A 23,243-nucleotide genomic window follows, 5' to 3' on the forward strand; every position below is an offset into this window, starting at 1 on the left:
AGCAGTACACAGGCCTTTGAAGTGAAAGGCACAAAAGCTTAGCTCATGCTTGAACCAAAAATCCATTTCACACATAAAATCATCTCAGATCACTCAAACCCATTTAAAAATGTTATGGTTGGCATTTATATGCTCCCCTTTCACCCCTTAAATCTATTAGGTTTGATGATTTGCAGCTACTTTTCATCAATTATTAAATGACACCCTGCCTGAATCAATCAATTCCCCCCAAATACCAGGTTAGTTCGTCATTATTACAGGTGCAAACCTTAAGACTGGATTTTCTTGAGAAACATTTTCTTTTGTTGACCGATCATTCTGGATTCTTCTCTGACTTCACATAAAGAAATCAGTTGTTCTTCGTTGCCTAATGATAATAAGATTAGATTAGATTAGATTAGATTAGATAGAAAGAAAAGAGACAGTGAAGGAGAGAATCCATACTAAAACTCTTGATGAAAATAGGATTACTTACCAGTATCTGGGTCAACTTACCAGTAACTTGGGACTTGTGCAGGATTAGTAACCATTTCACTGGAAAAGAAGACGAGCCACATACACTTAAAACAGAACACTGTGGAGAGGAGAAACTTTTTGTCTAGAAAAGGAAGACGTTAAGCCTTCTGGAGCCCCTCTTCACCAAAATAAATTGTCTGTGACACAAATTTTACTTTTATAAAAAGTTGGTCATTTCTGAGTTTCTGGAAATTTTCAGGTGTTTCGAGCAAACAGGGAAAAGACAAAAGAAATTTAGCATGACGGTGAAACATCACTATGAGGAGTCCTTTGCTGTGATTTGAGAGGTTAATTCCAGAGGTGAGTCCCTAAATGACAAAGAATCATGAATAGTTATTCACAGTTTGTTGATAAATGAGAGGATGGGCATTGGACATGGACTGAAATGTATCACCTTTCACATATGGTTATCCAGGTTAGCAAAAACAACAAATACCATCCCACTGTAGAAAACCTGTTTATTAGACAAATTATACACAGAAAGCTTTGCCACTTGTAACAGATGCCCCAGTTTGTTCAGATTTTTGAATAATATGCAACACATACAACAAAATAGGCCTATATTAAATACTGTACATCATAAATTTTTGAAAATTATTAAGTAAATCCTGTAGTTCTATGTATGAAATTAAAAAATGTTAACAGATAGCACAAGAGCAAGTTTGTGCATGCTTTCTTTTTAATCAACTTGCCACTTTTAGTCATTTAACCAGCAAATAATAAAATGAACTCAGGATGACATGAGAAAAGCAAAGAGTTTGTGTTTATGTTGACCATGGGCAGAACAAGGGAAAACCAAATGCTAAACTCAACACTAAAGCTCATCATGATATACTCTTTTGTTTTTGTTAAACAAAAATAGCATCGACATGTAAAATATACATTTTTATAATGTCTCTTTCATTTATACTAAATAAAACCTTTTAAATGTCTGTGTCCTATTTGTCATTCAATAGCCATACTGTAGCCTAATATAAGAAAAGAATGCCTAAGAATGCTTGCTTCAAAACACTGTGGCTTGACTGAGTTTCTATGCACAACATTTTGCGGTTTTAGTTCTTAAAGATAACAAACTGAAAACTTGTTCTAAACAACTACCATTATCAATTATTAATACAGTGTTAGTGAAAAAGATTTGGTTCCATTTTTCCACCCCACCCCCTAATCCATAAAATATTCCTTTAATGCTCTTAATGCACCATTCCCCTTCCCCACCCCTAAATGCACCTTAATGGTCTCCTTTTAATTAATTGGCACTTTAAAAAAACAAGTTATATAAACAGTACCCTTAACGTTACAGATATGAAATAGAAGTATATTTCGGACTCATCTCATACAGGCAGCCATTGGGTTCTGATGGCTGTTGACTCTTCTTGACATTCCCGTGACCCTAAAGCACAAACACTGATTTGCTGCTCTACAATGTTTCCAGTACTCATGGTTTCTTGGGTTTGACTGGAAGTCTGGAGGGTACAGCTAGCTAGGTGACATATAAGGCCTGTACTGAAGATGGTGTTGCAATGGCTTCTCCTCAACACAAAATACACGCTCACCACTTGAACCTAATAAGAAGTGATTAATGAACTTGAACATGACATAACCTTATAGAATGAGCTTTTATCTTTTAAACACTCGGGCTATGGCATCAGTAAATTTAAGCAAAACAAAGAAAAATCAAAAGTAAAAGGTTGAATGACTTAATGATGCAAAACCAGAGACTACAGCACTCATTTAGCAGTTTTTCAAAGTTTGCTGAGAGAAAAAAACAAGTAGACAGCTCAGAACAATGTTATTTTTTTGTACTTCCCGACCAAAACACATTCCACGCATTAAAATCTATTATTTTTCTTCAAAAACAAAATTCAATAAAAGACATATAATAAGCATTAGCTTTTGGAAGTCTTTCAGCTTGTATTTCATGTTTTCTTTTCTTTAAGTTGTTTTTTTGTATCATCCCTTTTTACTATCCCTCTGAGAGTCTGATTAGAGGATCTCACCTTGACTTGAAAAGCAGATAGCACAGTACAGGTGAGAAAAGAAAAGGTCAGATCTACATACAATCACTTACAGGTCTGTGTGCACTGGTACAGTGCAGTGGGGTCTTTAATGTGCATCAAAGTGGTGAAAACTGTTTCAGGCTGATGCACCAAAATGGCAGAAATAGTTTTAGATCAACACACCAAACTGGTGATCCAGTGTCATATTGTTGCACTGTCATGGCATTTCAGCAGGTTTCAGAACGATGCACTGTGATGGGGTCAGCATGTGTTCAGCTGTAATGTCTTAGGTCTAGCCAGGCCACGGTGTGGACACCACCTTGGAGATGATAACCCATTTAGAACCCCAGGCATCTCAGTATGGACTCCCACATAGCGAAAAGGCAGAGTAAAACTGGAGAAGTGAAATCTTCCGATATTCACTTAGATGGGGCCTTTTCAAAACTACAAGGGGCTGCTGTATGTATTCCCAGGGCTACGAACAAAACTGTTGTTATATAGGCCTTCATAAAATAACAACTCAATAACTGCTTAGTAGTGTGAGCCCCTTGGAGTTGTTTATTGGCTCACAACACCACCAGTCTTCCACCAATGGCAGTCCTGGAGCTCACAGGAATATAGACGCGTTTGCTGTGGTTGCAGTAGTATAAACTAAACCCTCCGAGGTGGGGTTTAGATAATACTAATCAGGTCATTTCAGCAGATCTCCATTACATGAGGCAGTCCTCATATCATAAAATAGAAGCAATAAAAAAGTTCCCCTTTCACACATATCCCTAAAAATAATCCCCCAAACAATCACAAGAACAACAACAATAAAGCAAAGATTCAAGCCCCTTCCCTTTTTGCACCTCACCAACATGGTTTGCAGGAGGATAAGGAACGCCCCAATAGACCTCCACCTCCTTCGTCTTCTCCACATACAAAATGGACCCCCCTGGAAACACCCAAACAGAAACTGAAAGCATAAAGATTCCTATGTACACATCTATATCCTCTGACTTTTTAGCTTAGCCATAATGTATTTGTTCTACTATCCCATGACCGACCGTAGCCACCTCACCTCCTTCTGCTCCTCCTCCTACTCTTCCTCCTCAACCAATCGTATTCTTAGCAACTCCTCATATAGAGGTGCCCCTGTCTGGATCATTGCCATATCCAAAGTTGGGTCCTGGACCTGTGGGCTGGTAGGGGATGGAGGACATTGTTTTAATGGGGCTGCGGAAGAAGCCACCGTTGGGGGCCCTCTGCCTGAAAGGGCCTACTCCACCAGTTCGGTGGTCCTGGAGGACGCCCCCGCCACCGCTACCGAAACCAGCGGAAAATCCAGCAACGGCTTTGGCAGAGAGGCTGCGGCTAAGGGTCTGGATCTGCTCGGGGATGAAGGTGGTGGTGGTGATGTGGGTGTTGCGGAAATCGCTGATCTGCTCGAGGGCCTGGCGTGCGGCAGGCAGCGCATCCATGTCAAGGGGTGTTAAATCGACGGAAGAGGTGGAGAACTGCTTGTGGGGGCTTTCATCCTCGGTGCACAAGCTGTTAACCCGGCGGTGTAGGTGCTCCAGGTCGATCTCCTTATCGTCCTGCAGGTGGGGAGGGGCAGGGGAGGAGTAGGCCGGAGAAGAGGAAGCGGTGATGGTAAATGGTATAAGGGAAGAAAGGTTAATGCAAAGGGAAGGCGATTGGAAAGAATATGAGTTGGGAAACAAGACGTTTGAAAGGAAGGATGAGAAGGTATGGGATAGGAGAAAGATCCAGGGTCAGTGTTTAGGGATGGAGATGTAGGTGAGGGAAATGGGAGAAGGGAACAGAAGGACAGGATGAGAGAGATGAGAATGAGGGAGGGGGTAGTAAGAAGGAAGATTAGAGGGATGAATTGAGGAAAGTAGGATAAAAGGAAGGAGAGGAGGTAAAAGAAAAGGAGTAAGGGGAGTGCAAATAGGAGTCAGGTAATGGAGAGTGAACAGTGAAGGAATGGGGTGTATTTGTAGTCAGCAATAGGGATGTCATCCATCCGAGCAGTATAAATGGATAGTAAGAATAATAGTGAAAGAAAGAGATGGGCATTGGACAAGGCAGGGTGATAAAATGATGAAGGCAAGATGGCATGCATGTGGCCAAACAAAGGTTTTGGCACAATTAAAAATGAGATTCATGTTGAGGTAATTGCAATAGTAAGAGGAAGAGTGGGGGTGACACAACATAAAAGGAACATGTTTGGTGGTCACATGGAAAACAGGAAGCAGGGAGAGCGAAAAAGAGAGGAGGGAAAAGATGGAGGGAAGAGAAGCATACTCTGAGCTGTGTTCAGGATATTGAAAGAGAGACACATACACACACTTCTACAAGGTTTTTAAGGGAGTGCAAATAATCTGGAATACACACAGAAAACACACTGCCACCATGCTGTGTGCTCTGCGATTCCAGGGTGCTTGGTCTACTGTACATATAATAATATTACACTACAAATACAACTTACATTACAGAAGGCAGTCCAAATGCTCAACAACCTTCCTTATCTTATGTATTTTTTTCTGCTTCTTGTCACCATTGCATTCTGGCCATCATGCCAAAAAATTCACATTGAGATTGACATCTCATTTTCAAGTGAATTTTTTCCAGGCCACATACAATATGGCTTATTTATCAACTGCATCATATAATGTAGACAATTTAACTTCAATCAAACAATGTTTAACAGTCTTAATAATTTAAAAAATTCCAAGACAGAGTGCATACATCAACTTAAGCTTTAACTTAACTTACAGTATATGTTAAATGAAACTTATAATTAATATATTCACATATAAATAACTTATCCACATAGTCTAAAGGATGGTAACACTCAGTGAGCGGTGTTTCATGCTTTTACTGGAGAGGGTGCAAGGGAACGAAGTTCGCAATGAATGAGGTGAGGATATAGAGAGGAGAAGGCTTAGCTGAACGGTGTTAGAAGGTAATGGAGAGTTTCCAAAACTCTTAAAATGTTTGCATTGTCCACATATGTGTGGCAATGGGCTTCTCTGGCTTTATGGAAGATACTGTAAGGGTCTCAGAGGTAGGTGGTGGAAAGTGTGGAGTGTCACATAATTTTAGGTGTCTCATTTTGCTGTATCACATTTCATTAAAACATTGTTTGGGTAAAGTCGAACAGGGTGTTGTGAGGAGGGGAGTCACAATATTGGGGGTAACGATAGAGTTACTGACCGTGTCCTTCGGGTCTGGGGGGTCTGGCAGGGGGCTCTGGACCTACTGTATGTAGCTCACGGACAGAGGGGACCAACAGTGGTGCCCCCTGGTTGCCATCTAAGGAGGGGACAGTGGGAGGAAGGAGAGGACGAGGGGGCACTAGTGTTTGTCGTGAGACTATCATACACACACTAAATGTTTGAAGGAGGGGATATCCAAAGGGTAGAGTTGGTACCAAAAAATGAAGGGAAGTCAAAGAGAAGAGTGAGTCACAAATGGTCAGTCTGCTGTCAGTTAAAGGACACTAATGGGTAACTACGAGGAGTGATCGAAAGGGACCAAGGCAAGGATAAGTGGAAGGTTTCTTTGGAAAAAAGTGGCAGGCCCTGACTGCATTCATCTTACTGTAAAGAGATGTTTTCCTCCATTATAATGCCAACTGTAACATTACAAAAGAGAAGTCAACCCTGGATCACCCAAATGATCACAACCTGTATTCACATTAATAAAATAATGGATCTCTTATCTGAAATGTATTTAAATATACATATATCTAATTTATTGTGTAATGCAAAGGCCTTATTTTGGAGAACAAAGCCACGCTTACACCACAAAATGTTTTTTGGCTTCATTTTGTAATATGAGGTTTTGCAAAATATCTGTTACATAAAATACATACTTCATTAAAGGCTTTACCTGCATATATAACTTTACAGAGCTTGTAACTTGTAACTGTCTGGTCAAAGATGATGCTCTATTTGCTTCTAGATAGAGAGACAGCACCCTCTAATGGCAGAAAGGCATCATTGCACACAGTCAACTGGCAACATGCCAGGTACATAAAGGTTTTTGAAAGAGGTGCATTTGCTTTAAGCAGAGAGCTTTGCTTTTACTTTGAACACCAAAGTGTTAACTCTGCTCCTTAATGGCCATCATTCCTCTAAATACATTATTATTCATATATCATTACATTTCTAACAGCATCTGTCTTCAAGCATGACTAACCAATGCTTTATTTCTATCCTCTATTGTATATATAACCTTGGGGTGGGAGGTGAGGTGGTAAAGGTGGTCATTCTCATTTTGGGGGTGAGCTCGGAGGGGTTGCTGGGTTCGTAGGAGTGCTGCACGATCAGGGCACAGGGAATGTCGCAGCATGCTGGGGGCTGGTAATGGGTGGCAGTGGGGGCAGTGGTGTTGGCAATGTTGGGGTTCTGGTTCTGACCGCCCAGGGTCAGAGGGTGCTCGTTGGGGCTGTGAGGGCAAGGATCAGCAGCTTGCCTGACAGATGGGCCATCTGCCTGCGTCTGGTGTGAGTGTGTGACGTGCATGTGGGTGTGAGCAAAGAGGACAGGAGGAGAGAGAGAGAGCGAGAGAGAGGGTGAGGGGAGAGATATGTGGAGTAATTCATATAAATGTGTTTGTGTATTTGTGTGCATGCAAGTTGAGTGGGAAGATTAAAACAAGCCAAAAAATGAAGCCAAATAGACACACAGGCAGACAATCAGCAGACGGGCAGAGACAGAGAAGGGATGAGTGACAGACAAGATCAGGCAGATGGCAGGATTGTAAGGTGGAGGAGAGAGAGAAGTCAATTGGAGAGACAGACGGGTGGGGGGTGAGCGAGAAAAAAGACACGGCAGTCAGTCAGCACACACAGTTAAGCAGGTCGTTCTGTGTTGTGTCTTCAGAGAGACATTCACACAGTCGTTATATACCTGGAGAGGGGAGATGTTTAAATGGCATTTTGTACTGCTCTTTCCCTCTCTCTCTCCCCCTCGCCCGCTACACCCCTCAACACAGAGTACTTATCTACAAAAATAAAACAAAAAGGAAATATGAGAGCTTTGAGCCACAATGACACAGATCATTTTATATATAGCGTTAGAACGAGTAGGCTGGCAATTCCCATCCAAACCACACACTTCAAAAAGAAGAGGTCAGCTGTTTTTGGGTGTACTAAAGGAGATGATACACAAGGAAGTGCCCGCTCTTCTCATGCTAAACCTACATGGATTATATGAAATATCAGACATGGTCAAAACCACAGACGTTAGCATTATGGAAGAGTTCTGACAAAAAAAATCATTTGTATTTTGTCAATATGCAGCAGTATAGTTACTCTCAGTTTTGAACTTTTAGAGATGTGGATGATTCCAATGGCAGAACTCTTTCATACAAACTTTTCATGGCACATATATATATAGGCCAAAAGGGTAAAGCAATACAGCTGCCCTGTTATGAATGAAATGGGCCTCAGCCACTCATCTGAAAATAGCTTGTCAAAAGAATCAAGATGTTAAAATGTAGACTATAGCTTCCAAAGCACTGTTAAGGGGAACACTGATCAATTTTCCTTAGATATACAGTACAGTACTATCATTACAAAAAAAGCCCAGACATCACCCACCCAGGCACCAACCCAAAATGAGTTCAGATGTTTTTGAGCACAGTAAGACAGTAGCAATAAGGAGGAAGATGACTAATTTCCAAAACATGTAGGTAAAATGCACATTTATGTGTTATCAAATGGGATATATTCAGGATGTAAGAACTGTAGTTCACTGTCCTCAAAATTAATTAAACTAATGAACTGTGAACTATCAAAGATCCCAAGATAGCAGGGATGACTTTTAATACACAGTCCTTTATTTTATGTGCATATCCTTGTCAAATGTGCTCAATCATGATACATCATTGGTGATTCTGAGGAAATTGTGTTTTTGTGTTTGTGAGTGAATAAGCCTGGTAGAAGCAAACTGTTTACATTGAGAAGCAGCCTCATACATAGCAATGTCAGCCATTCCACAACACATAACACAGACCCATAGCACAGACACAAACACTGACATATAGACTAGCTTACATTTAAAAGCAGTTGCCACAGCTTTACAGCAATGAATGTAAAGGCATGTACAGACATGTACAGTGTTTGATTATGTATGTTTTAGTATGTATAAGAAACACAGAGACACAAACACATCTTAGTTGGATTTAAGTTTGAGCAGTGAATTTTGGGACTTTCATTTATACAGGAAGCATGTGTGTGGCATGTGGTGGGGATGGTGTTTTGGCCATATAATCTAATGGATGAACATAGTCATGATGTGTGCCAGTGTTAACTGAGTTTAAGTGAAACACGACCATCTTAAGTCCTGTATAGGTCACTGAGAGCATGATCTGAAAACCACCGGGGATTATGAAGCATGTTGAAAACAAACTGAACAAACATATCTTGCGTTTATGGGTTTCATGATATGGCGTATCTGACATAAAGTTTGGGCATTCGTTATATTGACACAAGACTGAAGTGACTGAAGAGGCAAGCTAAACATGAGGCAAAGATGATGTGTATGCATGCATGTGAGAGAGCGAGCTCAGTGGTGTGTGTGTGTGTGTGTGTGTGTGTGTGTGTGTGTGTTACTGTAAAAGCAGCCATACATGGGAAGCTGTTTGTCATCTTCAAGAAGGAAAAATGAGCACTGTTAGTGTACTTTTGAATACATAATCCATAGGTTTCATTCAACAAACATTTTTGACAGGTGAGGCCCAACTGATAATCCCAATGACACAACTGCACTCAACCTGCACTAACCCTTTTTACATTTGTGCACTTGCTCATTTTAGATTAAGCCAAGGGGAGTTAGATCAGGTAGGGTGCAAGTTCGTTTTGAATGTTGAATGTAACACCATGGTTTTAGTGATTTCCACAATTGCCATTATGGTTCAAAAGGAATATTGTCAGTCTGCCATAATACATTCAATAATAGTAAAGAAAAACATGTATATCCCTATGAGGCTGATATTAGCCTGAATTCTCTATGAACAGTAAGTCTTTCTGGACACAGTAACTCACTGCATTGGAAGTAGAGTCCTCATGCCAAGTCTGCACTCCCAGTTCATACTCCTGGTGCCAATGAATCTTACTAAGGCAAGTTTTCCAGGCCCAGGCATAAAGAGTGGGTCACCAGGCTTTCCTATTTAATGTGAAGTTTGCAAAAATGCACAAGGAGCTGCATGCTCTTGGCTCAGTGTGATGGTCTCAAGTGATGTTAGCATTCCCTGTGACAGAGGCCAACAAGTTCTTCATTTAAACTGACAGAGAGCGAGGCGTCTAGTGGACTTAATTACAAGCTTTATGGTTTGCTTCACTTTATTAATTTAACTTTAGGAAGTTGGATGACATTAAACACTCTAGACTTACACCATTGGCCATGACTAAGGCCAAAATTGCATGCAGAGGCAAGAGTTTCTCCCCAGTCGATAAAATACAACATATGCAATTTATCTAATTAGCTGCTTTGAAGTTGACTTAAATTTGTCTTCCTTCCTCCACTGAGTCAGGACATGCTGCAGTGGTCCCAGCTTGACTCTCTCTTCTTCGGTTCTCAGCAGCCATCTTTGCAGCTGGTTGCCCATTTGGAAAGATTCTGCACAGATGGTGACTTGAGATTGGAGTATGGTATTCCCACTGTTTTTACATATATTATGACGGGCTAATTTTAGGAAGAAATAATAATAATATTTCAGCCAAATGAAAAACTTTGTCTGGCCTTTACAGACAATTTGTCATTCTTAAGGCCATGGTATGCTTGAAATGAACTAATTCATACTACGTGTCGTCCGACCACGTCTGAAGGAAAAAGTGTTTATCTTTGTCCCAAACAACTACACTCAAAGGCGGGGTAAAAAGCTTTCTATTTTAGAAACAGGCAGGAAAACAATAATTACGTAACTACTTTCTCACCTCCACACACCTGGCCCCTTGCTGAGTAAAGTGGGCGTGCTTGTCGGCTTGTTGGTTTCAGAAAGTTACAAAAATTGTTGGATGCAGCCTCCCCAGTCGGAAAGGAGTGAGTGAAGGGGGATTCAGACGCTGTTTGATGATCCGACAAGCAATTAGTTTGAAGCGTACTGACCCCCTTGAGGTTCCGTGGTTACTCTGCGCAAACCAATGGCAATCAATAGGTCAATGCTTTGATATGGTCAAGGATAAATGTCAGGGGTCAACTATCAAAAACAAATATGGCTGACTGAGCTAACGTTTTACCATGGAAGCACTGAAGGGGCTATTCTAATGATGCACTATAACTTTGTACTTAACTTGGATATCCCACTGCTTTGCTCCCACTATTATCCCAAAGCTTTGTTTTGATTTGTATTGGAATAAAATATGACTCCCTCCTCTAAAAAAAACTGAATAACTTGAAAACTTTACACTTCTTTTATTGTCGCTTAATGAGGCAGTGGACTAATAATAGAACTATCACTAACTGGAATTGTATAATAATGTACATACATAGGAAGTGCACCCTATCAAACATATGTGACTTCTAAACCAATAATAGTGATTTCCATATGTCAGTAAAGCCTTAATATGCAAAATCTTAAAGATCTACAAAGAGAATTAAAGACTATCACCGTTTGAATCCCTGCTGTCCCTCCTATTCGCTGTTGCAACTCTCCTCCTGCACACAGTCGGGGGCTGATTCCACTGGCTGCTCTTAGTGGCTAATGAAGATGGCGGGGAGCATGTGTGTTGCAGCTGAACCACACTGTGCTTAACATGACTTTGGGTGTGACCAAAGGTTTGGTGTCTATGTGGCTGCTCGGTTGGCGGACATGACTACTGATCTGAATGACAGATTAAAGCTGGTAACTGAGCAGGGGGCTGGAGGTAGGGGGTATATATGGTTTGTCTGTCAGTGTGTGTACTGAAGAAAATATTGCCGTCTGATCCAAAACAAAATTACATTGGCAGTCAGTTGAGTGCCAATGTTGCGTATGTTGCAACATAGTATCTAGGAAAATGATAACAAACAATACAGTGTGACCCAACATGTTTAACTGACTTATTTCTGGTTGTGTTGAGCGCAGCAACGTGGTTTCACCTGACTGGGCTTCAAAATTGATATTGATGACTGTGTTTGTTCTTTAGACACAATGCTTAGCCACTGAATCAACTGAGAGAAATAGAATATCTGTTTTAGTCACATACTAAAGGACCTCTACATGATGGGCTGTAGCATGCACAGTAAATATTTAATATATGTAACTTGATTTACCAACGCAATTAGATGGTGAAGAATTAAATCATGGCAGCAATATATAAGAAACAAAATTAAGCTCAAGCAGACCGAACAGCAGTCAACCTGCTGTTGAGCATTTGCTCTATTCTCAGTACAGTTTGTAGCCAGTTTAACAGCACATCATGCCAGATGCATGGGGAACTTCCACATGGCAAATTGACTGAGATGGGAGGAGTCTGCCTGCAGCTTTAAAGCTCCTGCTTGTGTATTCACAGAAGTGTGCAAACCCTCTCACAACACCAGCAAGCCTTGAATTGATTCATTTTCTAAGGAGGAAAGAGGAATCCACTTTTAAATAAAAAAATAAACAATTAAATAAATCAATAAACAAAAAGCCCAAAGGACAAGCAATAATTACAACAAATCATGTGCCACTGTTGATCAGTTGCAAGCAATTGCACTGGACTGCAGTAAACAAAGCTGTGCGACTTCCAAGTAGTTTGTCAAACAAGCCTGTGCACACTACAGTGATCACAGCTGATGGGGCACATCAGTCAAGTACCAAAGCACCTTTTTGTCTGCAATAAAACACCAATTTTTATTTTGTTCATGTTATATTATGTTTGTTTGTGTCAAAGGAGGTCACCACCACTCAAGTCACATCAATGACAACAAAAGTGGATGAAATATTCTCCAAAAGCTAGAAACTGTAATGATGTAGTATTGCAATAATGTGTGATGATACACCAATGTTGGACCAGAAGCTGCTCATTTAAAACCATCTGGAACCAATGGTTCATAGAGTTTTCATGTTGAAACTTTCCCCCTAAATGAGTTTCCAGATGACTGGTGTTAACATTCTTTAATCATTCAAAGTAACCTGCTCTGACATTAAATCATCCTGGGTATAGCCACAAGTTTCATTCCCTTCTTTTTGTCATCTTTTCTAATGTATTCTTGGTGGGACTTTAAATTATCATGGCACCACAGATTAAGTAGATAGGCCATGCTTCTCTTACTTGTTTCTGGTCAGAGTCATGCAGAGATGTTCACACAGACAGTCCTTATTAGTGTAATAAACCCCGCCCTCCATTAAAGCCCATTTTGGTAACCAGGCAACAGCTGTAATACATTGTGGTAGACTATTCAAAGGACCTCTCTTCTGATTGATGGTAAGCAGGTTTGATATCTGTAAGGACTGGAAGTTGAATGATAGGTCATGAAAGTGTTCTATATTACTTCCCTAAAGTCATTATCCACAAGTGCACTTTAACCTGCCTTTATCAAATAACTTCTGCTGAGGGGAAAAAGCAATTGTTTGAAGCTGAAGTAATTTACCTGATGGCAAAAAACATTTTTTTTTCTCTTTCTTTGCTGCTTGTTAATGCCTCAGTCTAATTTGTTACCAACACATAAATAATAATTAACTCTAAACCAAAAGTGAAAATAGTTTCACCCATAATTACATTTCTTTCAGTTAATCAGTGGCATGTTTTGCATAACAAATTTGCTACACTTTGCTGGAATTTCAGTTTTGATTAAAGTTATTTACTTAAATACTCCCACTAATCTCCCACTGTGTTTTGGTAAGCATAGCAGTAGGCATGAGAGGTGACAAGGTGGGTTGGCGTTAAAGTGGAAGTTAAATTGAAAGCTGCTACAAAATCCTTATCAAATCCCTTTGTGGATAAATCAGCTACTTAAATAAAGAGAGATTGCAACCATGGCTACCACTCATTATATTATATCATTATACTCTATTTATTCTGGTGAAAAGGGCCTGAGCTTGTGATTACATGCAATAATAGAAATGCAACTGAACATGTTGCCATTTGTGTTTTTCTTTTAAGATGTTACCTGTCTTGTCTACGGTGGAGCAAACAGCTACCAAATCACAACAGACTGCAGGGTTTCTACGAGGGGAAGATTTTGCCAGCGTCACTTTGATTGCCTCAAATGATATCCCTGCTGAGGTGATCAACCACATATAGGCTGACTGGATATTTCACAGGCGCTAATGCTAATTTACAAGGTGGAGTGCTGCCACTGTTTTAAAGGGAACGCTGGTATAAATATCCATGTTTATTATGGTGAGTCAGTGTTTCTGACTTTGCCTTGGTCAAGGCACGCCGCAGCATTCAAACAGGCCCTCTGTTGCCGCTGTTTTTGTATTCTGCTTTTAACGTTGCCAGTGTTCTCTTTTCTCCAAAACATTAACTTTTCAGAAAAATAAGTGGTTGATTACCCTGTTGACACTGACGCATTTGGCTCATTTTAAATGAACCGACACCAAAATTAATAAAACATCTAAAAAGAGGTGAGAGTATGCAGTAGCACAATACTGAATACATTATAAGGCCAATAGAGTACATCCTTAGTAGTTTCTATTCATATTGAGGATCTGGACTGTGATTGTGCTTTGTCAAGGTGTAAAGAGATGTGTGTAAGGATTGTGTAGGGACAATATAAACATGGTCTTGGGGGACTGAATATTTAACTGTGAAGAATGCAGCTACATCAACTAATTCATAGTACTTAAAGACCCCCAGTATGTGTGTATAATGTGAATATGTGTATCATGCATGTGTCACCCAGGCTATCTAATTTTACATTATAGTTAAAGTTAGATGTCTTATTTGGCATCAGTATGAATGGCAGTACTTACATTAACTAATGAGGACTAAGAAGAGAATAGAAACATTAACACTTCTTTCAAATAAGTTAAGTTAAATTGTCTTTTGGCAGATAATGTCTCTTTGGCTATTCATTTTGATAATTTGATGGTAACTTTAACTATGCAAACAATTAGACTTTTTAACATGACAGGATGCTTTACAAGCTGACAGTCCTATTAAGATCATGATGTGGGTGAGAAGGGAAAATTAATACAATGTTCTCAGGGCTTCTGAAAACATTCAAGCACTGTTTGACCTTTCCTTCCCTTCCTACATATGCAGAGATTTATATACACAAGACTATGCAATAGATCAATGCTGTTTATATCACTGGAGAGCTAATATAGCACCTCCAGGATTCTTTTGGACAGGATGTGCAAAAGCTGAGCAACAAATACAGCTCCAGTCTGTGCTATCAGTATAGTGTTGCTGATGTTGCTTGTGTGCAAATTGTGTTCAGGGGAAATGATATTGTGAACATGGGAGGTTTTCAAAGGTTCCAGACGCTGTCAGTGTCATAAATCCTTCACGAGGAAGGCTCTGCTTTTATCTCTCTTCCTCATGCATACTGACTAAAGAAATGACTTTTTTTTCAACTTAGCATCCCTGGCCACAAAGTCTAGACTTTGTATTTTGTAATTCTACACCCTTTTCCCCTTACCTCAGCTAGACCTAAAAATGAACCCATTCATCCAATCATCATCTGCCCACTCTTACTTTTTCTTTTTTGATCCCTCCTTTCCTTTTTCTCTACCTATTACGCCGTTTCTTTCCCCTCTCACAACATAAGAGAAGACCAGGGATGTATTATAGGCCCTATACCTCTCTCTGTACCATCATTCCTCCTTTCAGTCACCCATCCATCCCCCTACCTCCTTGGAGGGGACCCTGGATCCCTTCCTCCGTGACCACCAGCTTTCGACCATGGCAATGAGGCAGGAGAGCACCACGCCGGCTGCCAGGACGCAGAAAACGCCGGCAAAGCTGTGGATGTCCAGGGCGCTGCCGCGCTGTCGTGTTTGGACTGAGCTGTAGAGGTCGCAGGGGCTGTCCTTAGGCCACCACTTGACTTTCAGTATGTCCATGTCACCGTTCTGCTGGAGCTCCAAGATTCTGTGACATAGGCAGGAGACGCAGGCACGTAAGCATAGAGCCATGTACAGTAAGGGTGCATTCTTTACACACACTGACACAGAAGCTACACATTTACAAATCTTTGTAAAATACTTAGAGTAAGCATACATGGAAAGGCAGACATACATGAATGAATACATAATGTGTAGTTAGTTGCATGAATGAGCAACAAGCCGGCAAAATTCAGAAGAGTAAGATAACACTGTCCAGAGTGAGCATCGCTATTAGGTATGATAATCGATGGTGTCTGAATGCCATTTGAATGATTACAGATTCATAAACACTTTTATTAAACCATGGAGAATGAAACATATTTGCAATATAAGTCAACTGCACAAAACCTGCAGCTTTTACTGCAGTTGCCATAGCTTCTCTCTTCCATTTGAGGGCAGTGTTTGCCAGTTAAAATCCTCCCTAATCCCTGACAACCATATTGGGCTGTCAAACTCATTATGGCCAACATTAATATGTTTTGCAGCACAGCGCGAGTACACTGCCACAACGTCATTATGCAGCCTAGCTTTAGTCCCACGATTGATGGCTTCAGAGAGGATACAGCTCAGAGGTTGATGGGGTCCCTCTGTTAGCCTTCAGCTTATTATTTAACTGGGTCGTTCGTTTTGGTTTGGAGGGGAGTTGCAGACACAGACACAGACACAGACACAGACACACACACACACACACACACACACACACACACACACACACACACACACATATTTAACAATGTGGCATGGAGGAGAGAGGAGCATAGGGAAAGGGAGAGAAATAAAGGCAATGTGGGAATGTGTGTGTGCGTGTTTGCCTCACAGGCAAATATACTGTATACTAACAGAAAACAAATAGAAGCAAATAATCCCTCAAAGATAAAGTAAACCACCACACTGGTTGACACCAACAGGGTAGATACACATTCAGAAATCAACAAAGTCACAAAAGTTGACTGCATGCATGTCAAAGCAAACTTAAACAAAAGTCATACATGTGTACCTAGAGACAGATGTTTGCAATTATCTGCACAACTTCCCAGGGACAAACCCCTCCTGCAATTTCAGTGACAACATGCTGACATGAATTAAAGTGCCCATCTTTCATCTCTTCATTTTTTCTCATGCGGAATACACAAAACGGACTGAAATCAATCAAGAAATGCAAATGAGCCCTGCAGACAGTTTACATAATTAATTTCATCCACAATAGCCAGAAAAAACATGGCTCATTTCAATGTAAATCAGCTAAACAGGCTCAGCACGTTGCTCTATAACCATGTCACTCTCATTTAGGGACATTTTCTTCACACTTCCTGGGATCTATTGAGCTGGTGGGACTGGGGAACTACATGGGTAAAATGCCAGTTGGGGTTTTAACTGATGAGACAGAGAGAGAAAATAAGAGAATAAAAAACTAATTCAAACAGCAAATCCACCAACAGTCATTCTAATACAAGATCATGTCCACCAACTGCCAGCTTGATTGTGGGATTGTTTGGCTCAGATCAGCGCAGATTAGTGCCAAGATTAGATAAGACTTTGTGTAGATGAAATGCAACATTGACTCAAAACAAATGAAATCAAACTGATCTGCAATAGTGTGTAGCAGTAGTAGTATAGTGGCAGCACTGGCCTAGTTGCATGCCCTGGTTATCACTCTACTGGCATGAAGAAAAGGTAGTCAGCGTAGAAATCTCTCATCGCATACCAATCCTACATCTGTTCTTTTTCAGCAGTGCAGTTGGCCCTGCTCCTTTTTCTTTCAAACATGTTAATGTTTGAAAGAAAACAATGTCAAGCAAGTTACTTTTGGACTGTAATAAAACTGCAACTCACACTTCTTTTAAATAAAGGCTGAAGATTGAAGGCTTTTCTTTTTGATGCTGCCTTCCTTTAAATAATTGTTCATTTCTTACACTCACTGTAAGTTTTATTCTTGTAATTAATATCTGTATTATTCTATTTTAAATGTTTTATTTAATGCACTTTGAATCGCCTTGTTGCTGAAATGTGCTATACAAATAAAGCCTTGCCTAATATTGTACTGTATGACACAAGACTTGATATTGCTTCATGCTTGACCACTCCTTGTACCCTCTGAGTGCTAGATTGCTGATTGCTGGAGGAGCAATAGAGCAAAAACACTTCACCGTTGCATGCAGGGCGCACTGTTGATATGCAAGTTGACATTGTGAAGGTTAGGTTTTTGAACAGCACCTGCGTTTAATCAAAATTCAAACAGCATCCTTACACGTTTGTTTTTAGCTGATGACAGTATCACAGAAAAATCACTGTTTATAAAAGTTAAAACAAGCTTTTTTTCCCAAAGTGTCGTGCCTTTCATACAGTACTGACCTTTTTTATGTCACTCTGACAACACATGCTGCACACACACACACACACACACACACACACACACACACACACACACACAAACAAGCCAGCACTCTGACAGACTGCTTCAGAGAAAGACAGATTACACACAGGCTAATGAGATGGAAGAAGAGCGACCCCACCTATCAAAGAAGCCAGGCAATGTTTTGTCAAAATATTTCATCATTTCTTGCTTGAAAGTCTGCCAACTTTCTTGTCTGACATGATGTCTTTTCATGTCTGTCGAGAGAAAGAGGAATGCTTTATGTTTGAAGTTGCCGTCTGTTATCTCTGCTCATGAATTGACTGTCACCAATTTCTTGTCGCACAGGTTTTTGTATGGCACTTAAAGCTCCATTATGTAATTTTTTTTGTTGATTCTTAGCAAAAATATGTGCTCATTCATGTGTAATTACTTCCACCAACTTATCAAAGTATTCTCGTACGCGTAGAATCTGCCATTTAGAATCATTCAGAATACATACGAGCGAGTTGCTTGAATGACGGCAGCCATGTTGTGCCTCCATCTTTAAAATACATTAGCCAAAGAGGGACATACCTCCGCCTTTCGCACTTTTCACTCAGTGGCACTGACTGTGACGAATGCCAGGGAGGGAGGGGGAGAAGATTAATTGTGACTGCCGGCAGATTTGAAAGCCTGTTGAAGATGGAGGATTGCGCCTATTCTCGAGGACATGTAACGGAGACGCCAAGGAAGTTAAAAAGAGAATTAAAACGACAACGTGACAGGCAAAGCAACAAGACCAAAGTTAATATTGGAGTGGCTTTTCCAAGATGGAAAGAGATCATAAGGAGCAAGGATTTTAAAAGGGACGCCGAAGTTGCCTGTTTTCTTCTCGACAGGTAATTCTGCCTATTTGTGTAAATTTGTTTTATAGTTGCTACTTGCTTGGCTAAATATAGCATGGTTGTGCATAACGCTGGAACGACGATACTTTTCCTAGGGTCAATGATGAAAAAGGATTGTCTACCTTGTAACATAAACGTAATCATATGTGTCGTGATTTCCCTGGCAAACAACTCACGTAATGAAGTTGTAACACAGACTAGCAACAGCTAGAACAGCTGCGTGTAAACGATGGAGATACTAAGAGCTAATTTTGGTTTCATTGACATTGTTCATACTGCTCAGAGAAATATATTAAAAACACAAACCTCTGTTGCTTCTTTCCTACGCTGTAAACATTGCCTTACACTATTAATCTCGTACAATATACAGAATAACGATAGCACTGATACTTTACTAACATTAGCTTGCATATGTTTGGGAACCTGACAGCTGACGTTAGCAATGAAATCGTACCAAAATAACATAAAACTATTATTACACTGGAAGGAACACTCACAGACGAAGTCGTCGCTAATTTCGGGTTCGGCCACCGTAGGAGTTTAAATGCACTCGGAATGTGGGGCCTAGAAAGTAATATTCAGTTGGTTGTCATACAAAATTTCACCGCTAGATGGGAGATATTCTTACACAATGTAGCTTTAAGGAGTGGAAATAAGCGGTTGCATTTTCCTGTTTCATCTACTTTAACATCTGTGAACATAATTACTATTGATAGTAAAAGCCTTTGTGGCAAAATTCTACAAATGGGGTTTTACTAATGACCTTTGATGGAAAACGAATAAACAGTGGAAATAGTAATTAACATGTCCTTCCTTGCAGGAAGAAATAGCAATGGCAGCAGAATTTAATTGTCAAATATCCTATAGAAAACCCAATGATTTCACATGTTTATGATCTTGCTGTGTGTTGAGGTACCCTAGCCTACTCCAGACAATCAAAAGGGTTCCCAAACAAACCAACAAAGAATAACTAAAAAGGCTTACTCCACATCTTGATCAAAGATCAAAACATTTCAAAAGGAGACTTTTATCAGAGGAATAATTAGGATGTGTGTCTAAGCTGTATGTAACGTTGAGGGAGGACAGAGCAAAACAGATTTGAGATATAGGACAGTACTTTCTCTCTCCCCTCTATTACAACACTGTCTGCCTGTGGAGCTCATCATCTATCATTCTGAACTAATTGACCTATCAGAGTAATGCAAAAGCTGCTTCCCCAATAGGCCCTTGAATCAAACCCTAATGCTGACATGCACTCACAAGAACACGCACACACATTATCGCTGCATTTACCTTTTCATTTATCTAATTGATGTTTAGCTGCCATCATCCTGCCCACAAAAATACACTGATTTAACTCTGCAATACTAGAGCATGCCTGGGTTTGGACAGAATGGTGCAAGCCAAAAGTGAAGTGGAAGATGTTTACGTGCTAAAAAATGACGGCAATCCAGACATAATACCTCACAAATGGAATATGAGCTTGCCTGAGTGATTCAAGTTCAAATGCTTAAATGTATCCGTCTAGCGCTCAGTGTTCAGAATGACACCGCACATGTAAAATCGGTTACCACCGAGCCAAGAAGAGACCTCTGTTTAGTCATGGCATCCACAACGCAAAGGAATACTTCAACTCTGTGAGAAAAAGTGAGCACGATGATGATCATTTTTAAACACAAAAGCGGTTACAACTGCTCTCCATTTATCTCTATCCCATGGCTGACAGGCAGGATGAAAAGCCACTGTGAGCTGCCTAACAAAAACATGGCTTGAGTCAAAGGTTTCCTGCAGTACACCATCTGTCTACATCTCTAATTTGTCTGTTGCTGTCTCACTAAAACCAACACATCTTCCCTCGAAAACACAAATTTGCCTGTGCACACGCAAACACACAGCAGCACAGATAGAAGTGTTAAACATGCACAAGCAGTCAACGTGTAGTCTCACACTCAAAGTACACTACAATTATGCAAAGCACGGTTTGTTTGAAACAATGACAAACTGACATAAGTAGCTAATTACAGTGTGTGTGTGTATGTGTGTGTGTGTGTGTGTGTGTGTGTGTGTGTGTGTGTGTGTGCGTCACACACAATTTTTATGTCCTCATGAAATATCCACTTCATTACACCGAGTTTGATGAAGTTCATGATAAAGCACAGGAGAGGAAATCTGACATCTGATTCATTTTCCCCACAGGAGTGTGCTTTTCCCTGCACAGATATCCAAAACTTTTTTGATTTAAAGGACAATTCCGGCGCAAAATGAACCTAGGGGTTAATAACATATGTGTACCGAGTCGAACGTTCTCTGGGATCTGTTTTCCTGCTAATCGAATGCGTCTCTAGTTTTATACAAGCTACCGCAAACTGGTGGTTGCTCTGCTAACGCTAGCTTTTGGAGCAGATGGTAAATCGCTATTTTATACCACTAACAAGGCTCAAAATAGCACCACAATTCAGCATAATGAGGGTCCCTACATGTAAACCGAAGCATTGAGAACTTTGTAAGTGTACAGACAGTTTATTAAAAAGATATTAAGATTATAAAGACAGTAGCGTTCATGTAAACTATGTGTACACTTACAAAGTTCTCAATGCTTCGGTTTACATGTAGGGACCCTCATTATGCTACCGTTGAAGTGTGGTGCTATTTTGAGCCTTGTTAGTGGTAAAAATAGCAATTTACCATCTGCCCCGAAAGCTAGCGTTAGCAGAGCAACCACCGGTTTGCGGTAGCTTGTTTAAAGCTAGAGATGCATTTGATTAGCATGAAACAAATCCCAGAGAACGTTCGACTCGGTACACATATGTTATTAACCGCTAGGTTCATTTTGCGCCGGAATTGTCCTTTAATGTCTTAATATAAAGAATATAGAACTGAGAGAGTGTACACTTTAGATGTTTTCTTTCTTCCTTCTGGGACTGGGTGTTTTAATGCCCGAGGTGTCTAAGTCAGCACATCGCTGCCTGAGGTATTGGGAAATAGATTACTTTAATCACTAAAAATAACACCTACTACATATAATTGCAGTCTGAGAACATACAGTAGAGGTATTAGTGTCATGTCCTGCATTTTATAATACAGGGCTTGCTATATACAAGTGCATGTTAACATCTAATTGAATGCATCATTGTGACAGTATATGTGATGTGAGGGTTTCAATGTCAATGCATGCTGCATGGATGCTGCACTGGAAGTAAAGGGTATATGATAGGTTAAATGTAATTACAAAACAAGTGTAATCTGTGTGTCCATCCGGCTGTTATGGCCTTTTTTGTGTGAAACAGCTGTGTGCATGTTCAGCATGACTGTATGACTGTCTTATTATATAGTAGGTGTGTATGGGTATGGTGTATGCATGCGTGCATCTCCCTGCGTCTGTGTATATGTCCATGAAACAGCTGGTGAGCTGCATTAACACCGTGTGTGTGTGTAATGAGTTAGCACCTAGCTTTAAGATCGTTGACTTTGACTAAGGAAATCTATAATGACTTTAACACTCCCACTGGCTGTAAAAGCCAATGAGCAAGGGTTGCCTGTGTGGCGGGGGGAGGTGGGGGGGTAACTGATGTGCCTCTGTGTGTTTGTCTGTGTGCGCGCTGTCTCTGCCTCCCTGCTCTCTCCGCAGTGGCGGGTAACTGCGTGGACTAGATGTTGCCATGGCAACTCTTTGGTAGCAGCCTTGATGGTGGGATGATCACACATTATTAATTGACTCAAGCTAAAAAGAAAGAAAAAGAAAGAAGAACACCATAGCAATTTGGATAAAGGAGCAAGGGACACTAGCCTTGAAGAAAGGAAGATTGGGGGAAGAAGGAAAATGTGAAAGATGAGAGAATGCCATGAATTCCGTCATGTGACAAAACACATTCATGGTAAATTATACTGAGATCATACACAGGATGAGAGAGGGAGCAAGAGAGGAAGTGTCACACTAAGTATCACATGAAAACCACAGGTATGGTCGCACATATGCACTGTGGACACATATTTAAGCTAGAAAACATGTTCACATAATGGAAAGCCGGGAAAGGAAATGAACAAAAGATGCTCTTTCATTTGTTGTCTCTCTCTCCTATGGAGAAACACACAATAGGCTAATTTGTACAAGTAGGACTAATTTGAGTTTTAGACCTTCAGAATGAGGATATTGTTGCAATGTTAAGTTTTCCCTCACTTTTCCAAAGGGCTGTTTAGGACTTAAGACTTGTTTTTTTGTTAGGAATAGAAGTTATGGTATGGTTTGGTTTAGTTATAGTAAGGGTACAGGCTGCTATTTGGCATGTGGTTGTGATGGTTAAGGTGGTTAGGGGTTAGGGAATGCATTATGTCTCCGTGGGTCCTCCCAAGTATAGAAGAAGAAGAATATATATTTCATGTGTTTGGCTTATCAAAGTTATGTATGTAATGTCTTCTATACAAAAATGCTTCATGTTTAAGTATATACAAAAAAGGGGGACAAGTGTTACCTGT

The 23,243-nt window shown here is 40.3% G+C and overlaps 1 protein-coding gene across 3 annotated transcripts in view; it reads right to left on the reverse strand.

The window, feature by feature from the left end:
• Positions 1-957: 957 nt before the first annotated feature.
• Positions 958-23,243, reverse strand: part of grid2 (glutamate receptor, ionotropic, delta 2) — a 614,241-nt gene continuing 591,955 nt past the window's right edge. Inside the window, exons 15-17 of one of the 3 annotated variants that reach the window (XM_031309309.2) lie at positions 15,276-15,516; positions 6,741-7,006; positions 3,759-4,093 (exon numbers count right to left, since the gene is read on the reverse strand). In XM_031309309.2, coding sequence (XP_031165169.1) covers positions 3,988-4,093; positions 6,741-7,006; positions 15,276-15,516 — 613 coding nt within the window. In that variant the 3' untranslated portion in view covers positions 3,759-3,987. Of the gene's footprint in view, positions 4,094-5,717; positions 7,007-15,275; positions 15,517-23,243 lie in introns of all 3 variants that reach the window. The other 2 variants (XR_004895179.1, XM_031309308.2) reach the window with 2 other exon arrangements.

Source organism: Sander lucioperca, chromosome 2 (assembly GCF_008315115.2).
Source record: "Sander lucioperca isolate FBNREF2018 chromosome 2, SLUC_FBN_1.2, whole genome shotgun sequence".
NCBI lineage: Eukaryota > Metazoa > Chordata > Actinopteri > Perciformes > Percidae > Sander > Sander lucioperca.